This window comes from Osmia lignaria, chromosome 16 (assembly GCF_051020975.1).
Source record: "Osmia lignaria lignaria isolate PbOS001 chromosome 16, iyOsmLign1, whole genome shotgun sequence".
NCBI lineage: Eukaryota > Metazoa > Arthropoda > Insecta > Hymenoptera > Megachilidae > Osmia > Osmia lignaria.
The window spans coordinates 3,622,122-3,634,319 of record NC_135047.1 but is presented as its reverse complement, the minus strand read 5'-3'; the positions used below and the strand labels follow the sequence as shown (position 1 = coordinate 3,634,319).

The following is a 12,198-nucleotide window of genomic DNA, read 5'->3' as shown; positions in this document are numbered from 1 at the left end:
TGGCTGACACACCGTGGCCGTCGCCATCGCCGTCGGAAGTGGTGGTTCGCGTTTTCTGTATCACGCTATATGCAAATGAGACATATGCTCTCGCCGCGGCACATAATAAATTACTCGTGTAGAAATCGCTTGTGTGTAAGGAAGGCCTAAAATTACGTACTGGTCCTCTGGCCAGGAACACACATGGACAAAGGTAAAACAGCACACGTGTGTATTACCTTTGCTTCTCTTACGAGATAATACCTGGCTTTTACCCTCGAAACGTAATCGGCAAACTGTCCTTTCGTCGGTGAACGATGTTTTTTTCTTTTTTCTTAAAAAGCCAACTCATTTTCATTTTTATTGTTATTCGCCTCTGTCCGGGGAGGTAATTGGACGCGAACGGAAGTGCGGTATGAAGATGATGAACGATGTTCTGATGCCCGGACAATATCCGGCTGACTAAGGTCACGGCCTTGTTTGCTCGTTATTACAGCGACGAAGATATTATTTTGGAGGTCGTTTTAAACTACTCGATTAATTCAGAAAATTTGAAAAATCTAAAGAGGATTACTCCTAACACAATGTGACAAAGAATAAATGAGATAAATGAAATCTTTGCACGGTTCATCTTTTGTTGCTCGTGCTCGATCGTTACGCATTCAGAGAGCTTTCACTCCGCGTGAAATCGACTCCGCGTGTCCTTACGCGAGCGATATCCTGATCCTCGAGCTACCTGATCCGGTCAGTAGATTTGCTTCTCTTATTATCGTGCCACCGTCGTGACTCAGAACGCTTCAGATGTCTCGTTCAAGGATAGGAGGTGCTTTCGTCTTTCCATACATGAACGAAGAAAATCGGCTCCGTAAAGCGGGCAATAACGTTTCAGGAGCGTCTTGAAATCCGCTATTTATGCCAGCACCGAGGAACTTGGCTGTTTACGCGACCGACTAGGGAAAACGAGGAGAAAAAAGAAGAGGAATCGTTTCCTTTTCTCGGGTAAACACGCAGCCGGTTCGCCGACTGAGAAAACCGGGGGGTTGTAAAACAATTTGCCGTACCCTGTGGTAAACAATGGACGATCACGAGGATGGTCGTTCGAAGGACCTTCGAAAAACCTCCCTCTGCCAGACGCGTCCGCAATTCTCCTTTCATAAACCCTTAATTTTACGATGATCATTGCGGCCTCCGTCTCTTTCTCGACGATTTTAATCCCGCCAACTATCCCAAATTCGATTTGCCGCCTTAGCCCCGAAACGTGTTTCGGGTCACCGGTTACGGAAAACTGGGTTTTACGATTCCCTGGGACGAGGACGAGCCCGGAAAAAGGGGCGAGTGTTTGCGTGGTCCCCTCTCGGGGCTTTTGCCGTCCAGGTAATTGGATTATAGAAACAGACGAGAAGGAAAGAGAGAAAGATTGCCGACGCGGATGGGGTCTATGTTTACACGTCGATTTTACAGAATATTATCTGTAAATCCAATTTTTTCGAGTTATACCGCCTGCTTTCCACCGACACCGGGGACGAAAATTTTCTCGTAAAAGAGGAAATTCTTGTTTTTATCCCGCTCGTTTCGCTGGCGTAAAATTATAATTCCATTAGGGCTTGGAACGTCTCAATGATGGGTACCGGCAATTAACCGCGGATAGAGCTTTTACAACCGACCGTTCCATCTCCGCAGGCAAACGTTTAGTGGCAAGTTCGAACGATCCTCGATCCTCGTACAATAATTCGTGAATCTTTGTTAAAATCGTTGCGAAAAAAAAGAAAAGAAATCTGGAGCCTCATTTTCAAATCTACGAAGCGACAAATCGCGAAAGACAAATGGAAAAACAAAATTCATCCATTCTTGGATCGGTTCGATACGCGTAACAAACGTCGATTCACGGTTCGTCTTGGCTAACGATCCAGAATGACACGCGAATCGTTTCACGGGGTTCCGTTGACCGGGAAATAGAATAAACACGGATCGATATCCTCGTCGATAGCGCGGCTCGACACACGGCGTGTCTTGCGTATTCCATTAAGCTGGTCGCGTAATCGTGCACTTGTCCCTGGTGCACCATCAATCCTGGCCACGCAATCTCCTCGCAATCGTTGCAAGATTAATACTTCCGTATCTAGGAACGAGCCGTTGAATAAACTCGACGAAGAATACCGACTGAAATTGCGAGTGAAAACGAGCAACCGAGCGGGCCGCTGCCAGAAAAATTGTCATCGTCGTTCAATTACGGTGCAACAGACAGCGCGAGCAGATACTAATATTAGTAGCGTTCGTAGAAGCGTGCTTCTGGAAAGTAGCGTTTCGAGCGTGCTCGACGACTCTGGTACCCATGTTTTTCCTCTTTGAACACTGTTACTCGGCTTATCTGCCGACAAAAGAGCATCGACATTTATTTGAGGACTGATAAGCATTCGAAGGTTCGTTCGACATTCCTGTTCGATTATTTAACCCTTTGGGAACGAGAAAATAATTTAAACGAAAGTTAGATGTGCTTTGCACGCAAGGAGTTGGAAAAGAATAAAGTACCGCGTCTTTTAATGCTGCATCCGTCACAGATGGTTGAAGAGCGGACAAAGATTTCGATACTCCGAAATAATCACGTGCTTTCTGGAGGACCCGGAAGTTCTTCAGAGACCATTGAATAACGTTTACAACTGTCGATATCATCGTTCCATTCTAAAGTGACGATTGTATATCAAGAAACAAGGGATTGCCTGTTTCAGAGAATGAAATCCACTCGAAGAGCTTCAAGGTAAAAGATTCAATTGGAAACAATGAAAGCAAACGTGTCCTGGCGAAAAGGAACCGAATCGCACTACGTCGATCGACGTCCGGAAAGAACATCGATCAAAATTAAGCCCTGCATTCATGGACGGTGTCCAGGTGGGAGTACAAAAGAGCGGTTCTACCATTAATAAGAAACCGTCCATTCGATTCTATTAAGGCTCGTTCGGTCAATGTGAAATCTGCACGTGCGAACAAACTCTATCCGACATTGTTTCACGACACGGTGACGTTCACTCGATAAATTTCCATGATAATTTCCCATCCTAAAGATCCTTCGATTCGAAGAACTCACCTTGACTATGCTCGCCGGCGTCGAACGTTTTACTGGTCATTTGAAACAAAGCGTCGAGAGGGCTTCCTTGGCCCGTCGTCCTCTTCCCGTGGTGCCCGCTCTGCGAGCTATGCTGCTGCGACGTTTTCCTCTTGAATTGTTGCTGCTGTTGCTGTTGTTGCTGTTGCAAGGCCGCGTGATGGAGACTGGGATGCATACCGTGATGCAGGCCGTGATGGTGGTGAGCCAGGGGGTCCGGACTTCCGGAATCGGAGACGGAACTTCTGCCGGACGAAGAGGAGCTGCTGAGAGGTGGCTCGCTGATGGAGCCGGACATGGACGCCAGGGACATACCCATCAGAGACAGGTCCCTGGGCGCGGTCGAATGGTTGTGATGATGATGATGATGCAAGTGGTGATGCTGATGATTCGACTGTTGCTGTTGCTGCTGATGAAGATGGTGACGATGATGATGGTGATTTAAGTTCGTCTCGACCGTGTCCCAGGGACGGACGATCTTCGCCTTAGGTCTGTGAGACAGAATGTCGAGAATACTGAAAGACTTGACGCCACGTTCGTTGCTCTCACGGTCCCTGTCGTCCTCCTCGTCCGAGTGCTGCATCTGCACCATCTTCAAACGTTTCAGAGGTTTGAAATAGTCGTCCGTGGCACCGGCCGCCGATGCACCGTTACTACTGCTTCTGCTGTTCATCTCTTCTTCATCCTCCTCCTCGTCCTCTTCGTCCTCCCTCAACGTGGTAACGGAATCACCACCACTGCTCTCGCGAGCTCTAACACTTCTACCATTCGACGTCCTGAAATCACCGCTTCTCGAGTAGCTGTCCTCGTCGTCGATCATCGAGTCCCTCGGGTAACTTCTTCGAGGGCTCAGTCTGTCCGGGTAATCTTCCCTCGATTGCGACAGTCTTTCGTCCTCTTCCGCGGTAGGGGTGACCACCACGAGAGGTAGAGGACTCGGACAACCGACAGAGATCTCGTCCTCGTCGTCCTGTACATCGCCTCGACCAGGGGAGCCTCTGCAAGGTGTCCGTCGGTGAGCAGGCGAACCCAGGCAGCCCGGCGTCGTCGCGCTGGAGGACACCGTCGTAGACGGTGACATCGTGTACGATTCCGTCATTTCCGTGGTACACATTCCTGAAGAAGGATCTTTAGGCCGGCTTGTCCAACCTCGATCTTCCAAAGCAAGGAAACTGGTGAACAGTTACGGAGCAGTCGAAATTAGTCCATAAGCTCGTCCGATCCTCGCGTTTCACCCATTTACAAATAAACAACGTTCCAACCGTGGATGCTCAGATTATTCGATCACTGTACATGATTTCAGCACTCGGCAGCATCGTAGCACCGTTCTCACTGTACCCTGTTTCGTGATCATCGAAACCCGTCAGAGAGTCTTGGTACCGAATTGTCACGAGGATTCAGCTCAGAGGAGCCGGTACCCTTTGCCTCGACCAACTCATTTCGATTTCACGCGCGATCAAACACTCACCGCCGCTCGACTTTTCCACGCAGTTTTTGCTTTCAACGATGCACCGTCATGGTATTTCCCGCTGATCGCCCGTAGTCATCCTTCCATCCAGTTTCTCTCGCATCACGGAAACCTCTCTCTCAGAACTCCCACTGTTCCCTCCGTCGTTGCGTGCCTGTCATCCTTGGAATGCTTGATCTTCCTCAAACAAAAGGAGCACGAAACCAGTGCCGCGAACACCGAGTTACCACGGCTATGTCCGGAATAGATCCACAACAGGTGTTCAAGAGACTCCTCTCAATCTTGAATCACCACCGTAAGTCATCGTATCCTCTCTATACCGATCGAGTAGTACCCTCGCTCGAGTCTGCTCCGAAACGAACTGTCAAGTTTATATCGTTCGCACCAGAAACCGGATTCACACGCGGGAACGATGCTCGATGTTTACGTTACCGACACTGACGCGGTTGCTCCAAGCGAGCTGATTCGCGAAGGCCGCGATCGACGCGATCATGTCGAACGAAGGAAACGGGAACGAGCGGTCGGTTCGCGGACGAAAACGTCAATACGTGGTGGATGGTAAACGAGCTACGGGTTTTCGAGGCTCGCTATCAGGCCAGTCCAAGCCAGTGACTCGAAATGGTACGGACGGGGACGGGGATCCCGGGCCGGTGTTCCCGCAGGGGCAGTCGCTTCTCTCTCGACCGCCTCGACGCGATCGTAGGAGGGAGCACGAACGTTCCCTATCCCCTACTACGTTTCCTCCAACTTTGCACCACCTCTGTCGATGGGACGAGCTTAGCCGGCTCGTGTATGGGCGGCCTCAGAGATAGCCCTGCCTATCCTAACCCCCACCCAGACAGATTTAACCCAGGCCCCTACGACACGGCAAAATGACGCTGGCTCGATGGAATTTTTACGAGACGTACTTAACGTCCTGTGGCGCTGCTACGAACGGCCCTTTTCGTCCTTCCTCCTTTTCCTTCCTCTCTTTTCCTCCCTCCCTCTGCCTACCCCCTGCTCGCGAGTTCGTCCAGCCGGCTCCGAACGTGGGATTGACCCTCCACGACGAAAACGCTCGCCTAACGAGGCCCACCGTGATTTCATCCCACCCGGACTGCCGATTTCTAAGTTCCGCTCGACCAGGCTACGCTTATCGGGCGGTACTGGCGAAAATTAAAGTCCAGGAATTCGACGAGTCTCTCTTGAACTCCAATCCCATCGCTCCCTCTACTGTTCGCGTGTTTTAGAGTAAATTCAACGGATCGCTTCGATTTTCATTTTCTTTTATATTTGTGGAATTTTATGTTAGATTAGAGTGTTGCGGTTTAGATGTTCCGGTGCAAAACGCTCGTCACAGCTTGTCGTAATAGCTCGGCGATCGTGTTACAATTTCATCTTCCGATTGGAATGTCCATACACGGATGTACGAATAAGAGAATGTCGAGGAAACTTTGTGTTCTGCGGTTCCTTCGATCGCGTTTCATCGACTGATCGGTCGAGATAAGCGGAAGTCACCCGCAGCGTTGGGCGTCGAACATGTTTCCGGAATCGCTGGAAACGGTGGACGTGTAGGACGAACGATCGAGAAAAATCAGCGTCGTTTCCAGCATCGCTGGTCCGGAACGAGTCTAGAAAGGTATCGCGACTATTACACACAGAACATTATCCTCGACCGTTGCCGAGAATCGATTCGGTCGTGTAATCGTAGCAATCTGGTCGACGTCTCGATACGACACGAAAATATCCGTCGAGGAATCGTTCGAAATTGCACCTCTACTCCTCACCGCGAACATCGAATTTTAGTCCTTGTTCCTTCACACTTCGATAGAGAAATTCCCTGTATTTTTCCTACTGCTTCATTCTTCTCTGACATTCTCTCCATCGCGAAGGTTTAAAGTTCGAACAGAGAAAAGGTTTCGCAACTAGATTTTCATCAAGAATAACCTTTCGGAGCGAAGTTCTCCAAATGCCGTGGATTCGCCAGAGTTTATCCCAAAAGTGGGCCAGTGTACTCTGAAATTCACGCTTCCTTCAGAGTCTAGACTTCAAACATCAACTTCTTCTATAGAACTTGAATACACACGCCAAGTACAATTGTTCATGCAAGAAAAGTGTGTTTTAGAGTTTTTCAGTCTTTCATGGTTGAGATCTCTTGCTCCGGGTAATGGAGCATAAACCGAACGCGATTTTTCTTCAGGGTGTAAACTTGGGATTTCTTTGCAATGTAAACTCTTCAGGCACGAAGAACTGTGTTTCAGAGTTTTTTAATATTCTATCATTGTAATCCCTACGTAATCACCCCGAAGCAGAGTCGTAATAATTTCTTCAAATGAAGCATGAATCCAGCCTGAATTGTTTTAACGCGTGACAATGAGACTCGGTTGGAACAGAATCAACGAAATCTTTTCAAAGTGTTGGTCTCCGGTTTAGCGAATAGAAGGAAGAGCGAGAAAGAAAGTGGACGTAGATGGGAGCAGAGTTAGAGGAGCAAAGGAAAGGTAAGCAAAGAGGAGAGATCGAGCTGGGTCCGTCCGGCCCTTTTTCTTCTCGTCTCTCGGCCTTCCCGTCGGCTTTTCTATCCCGATACAAAGAGGCGCGAGCGAGCCTAATTATTATGATAGCTCGCCACTGGATTCTGTCGGTCCCTTTGATCTACCGCCGTTTAGCATGATCCCCCGATATTTAGGTAGGGCCCATTGTCCTGCGAATGGAAGGGGATCCTCGTGCACCGGGTCGTTATGGTGGGGTTGCTCGGATACTAGAGCGAACGGGCCTTCTCTTTGGGGCCAAGATACGGTAAACTATTCATCAATGAACATTCTTTTTCGAGAAATTTACACTTTTACTCCCGCTTCCTTCTCGTACTCGAGGAATCGTTGCCTCGATCGGCTACCGTGGACCACACGCGTTAGAGAAATCCGTTCTCCGCGTTAACTTTCAGCATTTCCTTCCACAGCTTTCCAGATGTACAATTTTCTCTCTCGGCCGTGTCATTTCGATGAAGAAATAAACGGGCGAGCATCTGGTTGAATAATTTGCGACGGAAGGAATCATCGTTCGACGATGCCTTGGCCAATTCTCAGCTGTAATGGTGGGTTATTTATGCGATAACGGTACGCCAGCTTGCAATCCGTCGAATACGCGTTGAAATCGTTACTCGAAGAATAAATATGTTGGCAGACGCGTTTCGCAATGTTCCCGAGGGTTTCGCATACCAACGGACCCGACTATCCTTCGCGAACGGATTCGTGACATTTTGTGGGAATGTTAGCAGGTCGAGACGGGAATATCGTGCCGTGATTTCAACGGGATATCAAGTGAATTCGAGGCTTTAATGTCATCGAACGAAACGATGAGGCGGTGAACGAACGGGACCAACCCTTTGACTTTCGCAATTCTTCTGGCACGCGATAGGTCGCTTTTCAGCATCGCTGAATCGTATCCAACGCTCATTAATGTCTCGTGCTATTTAATAAGTCGTTAACTGCTTGAAACGAGGCGGCTCTCCGACTACCGATAAAATTACACCTGCACCGACCTACCCGGTGAATTTACCTCGGAAAGCAGCATACGTGTACGCGTAATAAGAGTCCCGTGTAAGGAAAATGGAGGGCTTTGTATTGTACGTATGCGTTTACGCGGTTCTACAACCGCACACAGTGTGTCGTATCTACAGGTAAAGCGACGTGACGAGCACTAATAACTATCCACCACGCCGTCATTCTTATCGAGTTGTTCCATCGAAACCGAGGTTCTCTTTCAACCGATATAATGGACACCTATACTTATGCGGTAATTGCCGCGTGCATCTCGTCGTAATAACGAACCGGTGAACAACTCGCGGCCCACGGATAGAATAACACGCTTGTTTGCCTTCTTACGTCAATACTTCTGTATGGAGTTTCACAGATTTCGACATTAGATTCTCTAATGTCTAATAAATTCAAAGTTTGATCCCTTCGAGTGTCCCCCAAGCTGACGCGTTTCGATATAAATTGAGGATTATAGAGCCTGATTGAATGCCATTAGCGTCGAGATGACTCCAATTAAACGGACTAACTTATATCTTCAATTTCTAAGACTTCATTTCCATAAATTGCATAGAGAACATTGACACTTTGCCAGATTTTTCCTGAATTTTTTAAGCGGCTCTGACTGAAGTTCCAATTCCCTATCTTTCATAAATTACTGTTTCGAAGAAGGTATAATGGTAATACCTATCTTATTACTATGTGTTCTTCCGAAGACTTCGTTTTACTACGACTCTACTTAACGCTAATGATGTCAAACCAGATCGTATAATCCCTACATGTAACGATAATACCGAGTGTGTAATATAATATATAATAAGTAGCAAACCCGTCTGTGATTATTAAACAGGTAGATGTTATAAATAGAAATCGAACACGACTACCATAACTAACATGTGATTTAACTTAAATTTATCTTCTCATAATCTAGGATTAGCTCCAAATGTATACCTATCATAACCAAGTCTGAAGTTTGCCAGGAGCTTCATTAGCATAGCTCGTTAATATTATCACAATAATCCTAAGAAACATGTAGAACCGCTCCGCCAAGGTACTCATTTGCAACTTCGTATCAAATCTTCTCAATTCCCATTGCTACGAAGTTGCTTTGCAATTTTACGCGAATGGAATTGTTCGCTCGATCAATTTCCTATGAATTGCAGATTGGAGCAACACTCGTCTAAAATAAACTACTCTCCTCGTGGTTATGTTAATATCTTTTTTTCCAAGATATACAATCTTGTAATGAGCGTCTCGTTGGTTTAACCATTGATCGAGAGAGTTCGAGGTGGGCTCAATCAAAGATACATGAAACGGGTGCGCACCGTGACGACGCCCGCTAATAATGTGTATACGACGTCTTCTCGGCGTTATCGAGCTGTTCCATCACATTCTGTATCCTTGCACGTTAGACGCGATACGTGTACTTAGCCATAATTGACGAGAGCCGAGGACGAGTCACGCGAAGCCGCTCCGACAGCAGTTTAACGTGGCTGGCGCATGTGCGCTCGGTACGCGCTCGTTCTCTTCGAGCGGTGGGACTTGCTTCTCTTCGGGGTAGGGAGACCATCTATTTTCCCCTTCTACGCGATACTCGCGGCACGTCCGCGATCAGGAGAACCGAACCGTTGAATTAACCCCACTCGGCCTCGTCGTACAGCCCTCAACACGCCCTCGTCCGTTCTTTCGTCTCTTTCCTTTTCAAGGTTATTCCGCCTGTTCCTGGTACCACCACCCTCGGTGCCGTCGTTCAGCGCCAAGCTGCTTCCGTTCAGTCCACGCCCCTGCTCGAACCTGATTGGCGAACGAGCTGAAACGCGGCGGAACGCTGATCCCCGGGACCGATTTATATCTCCTGCCAGCCAGCCACCCCTCTTCGTGCACTGCACACCACGTTCGCCGAAATTTTTATGTCCACCCGGGGGGTTGCGAGAGCCTCGCCTGGCATCTCACCACCGCCTCCCTCCGCGTATTTTTCTCGTCACCCGACTTCTCCGGCTCCGACAAAATTACGCGCGGTCGGGCTCTGATTTAACGAGCTTTCCTTCGAGACCCGCTGATGGATCTGTCACGCGAAAAGCCCCGACAACCGGGACGAAGAAACGAGGGTCGGGGGTGGAACGAAAATTCCTTGGCTACCGTTCGAAATTGTCAGCGTCGAATTAAAGTACTATCGTACTATCTCCTTGCGTTTCGAAAGCCGAGAGGAACCTGCTACGAGAAGGACACAAAGGAGCCACGAAACTGTTGGAAGATCGCTTTTGTGGCCGATCGAGGTAAATACCTGTGAATGAGCAAAGGTCCTTCGAGGACTGAACAATGGTACACGATAGCCGTGACCAATCGAACAAACGACCGGCCATTGTTAACCCTTGCGAAGGTGTCGGAGCTTTGGAACGTCTCTTATTAGGCACGCGACCCTGACACAACGAAGATGGCTGCTGCGAATCGGATGAGAGACAATAAAGGCAGCCTTTCTGTTCCAATTCTCTTACAGAAGGGTTGATTCCCAGACTTGTTACAGAGAATTCAGACGAGACAAACTTCGTTTTCTAAATTCATGTTCGATATTCTAAGGGAAATTAAATTGATCTAACATCGATCGAAACGAAAGGCAATTCATCGAAGGCTTTCTCTACTTTTCCACTGAATATGCTTCAAGATTGACATCCACTCGATCAAATACTCTTTCTTTAATATCAGAAGTCATTCTAGTGACATGGACAGTGTCCGTTAGACTAACGACACTACGAAGATGGTTGAAACCGATGTTACTACTCTTCCACTCGCTCTTTACTCGCCTGTAGAAAGGGAATTCGTGTTCTATCGACCGTAAGTGATTCGATATAGCTCGAGAACGTCCGAGCCGTCGAAGTAGCTAGGGAGTTGACAAATCGAGCGTCGTCAGTGTCACCGTGAACTCTGTCGAGATTCTTTTCCTCTATCGATCGATACTTCTTATCGCGAACATTCGGAAAGTTCATCTTCCTTGGAGATTCTTGAAAATGCCAATGAAACAGGCGAAATGTCGGGTGTTTAGAGAAGAATCGAGGCAATCAAGGTTTATTCTTCCGTTTCTCTGCGCGTCGATTCGACAGGCACTCGTTTCGCTATTATTAATTTCCATACCGTTTCCCACGGCTTTGTTGGGCCTGGTGGGCGCAACAAATCGCTGCCGGCGCGCGACATGTAAATTCAAAATCAACGATGAACACGGAAACGAAAGACCATCCTCTTGTCCTTTTCTTATTCGTTACCTCGGACTGTTTTCTCTCACTTGCTCTCGAGCTCTATACAAGTTAGACACGCTTGCCTACTTCGGGCAGTATCTATGGGTGGGCCCAACGATGGCGTTTCGACGCCTACAGCCGCGTTCACAAGCAGAGAAAGAACTCAGGTAGAACCGTGAATACGAACTCAACTCGAGCTCTCCGCAGGCGTTTATTTGCCAGCTCCGCTCTGGCTCCGATCGATTCGCGATACTCTGAAACGATCGAACCTCTATGAACTCCTACTGTACACTTCCTGAATTTCCCTGTCATTGTTCTGCATTGAAGAAGCAAATTTTTCTGAGTTATACTTTGTTCGTTTCTCAAAATTTCAATTCGGTTGATTGATTCATAAAAGTATGACCGATTAAAAATGAAATATCTTGTACACCGAAAAGTTTACCAAAAAATGAATCAGCACAGGAGACTGGGAATTGAAAATGTACCGGAATTCAAATGAGCCGAACACGCGAATGAAAAAGAAAAGTAAGGAACGAGAAGATACGTGGGACGTTATTTGCCAAGGCTAGTAGCAAAGAACTCGTAGTGGCGAACAGATAGCAAACGAGTGCTAGTCACGCCCATCGATACTAATAAATCGCTGGAGCCGGCTACCGGTTGAACGACTGTGAGAACCTCGTGAGAGTTTCGAATCGACCGAAAGTCACTCGCTACGAGTAATCAGCTATCCACCGATCTCCTCGCTTTTTATTATTTCACCGCGAGACGTTGCCCCGAGGCGTCGCGTTTAAATTATAAATTATTCCAGAATCATCCGACGTTTATCGTTTAGAAAGCGTGCCAACTACCGCCGTTTCCCGAGAGTGTTTAACCTTTCCTCGCGTTCCGACGCGAGGTCAACGTTTCAAT

The 12,198-nt window shown here is 47.8% G+C and overlaps 1 protein-coding gene across 3 annotated transcripts in view; it reads right to left on the bottom strand.

Moving 5' to 3' along the window:
- Positions 1-12,198, bottom strand: part of LOC117600650 (uncharacterized) — a 61,496-nt gene that overhangs the window by 29,989 nt on the left and 19,309 nt on the right. The window contains exon 1 of one of the 3 annotated variants that reach the window (XM_034316357.2): positions 3,062-8,264. The exons of 1 other annotated variant lie outside the window; for it this stretch is intronic. In XM_034316357.2, coding sequence (XP_034172248.1) covers positions 3,062-4,193 — 1,132 coding nt within the window. In that variant the 5' untranslated portion in view covers positions 4,194-8,264. Of the gene's footprint in view, positions 1-3,061; positions 8,265-12,198 lie in introns of those variants that run through there. One more of the 3 variants, XM_034316358.2, reaches the window with a different exon arrangement.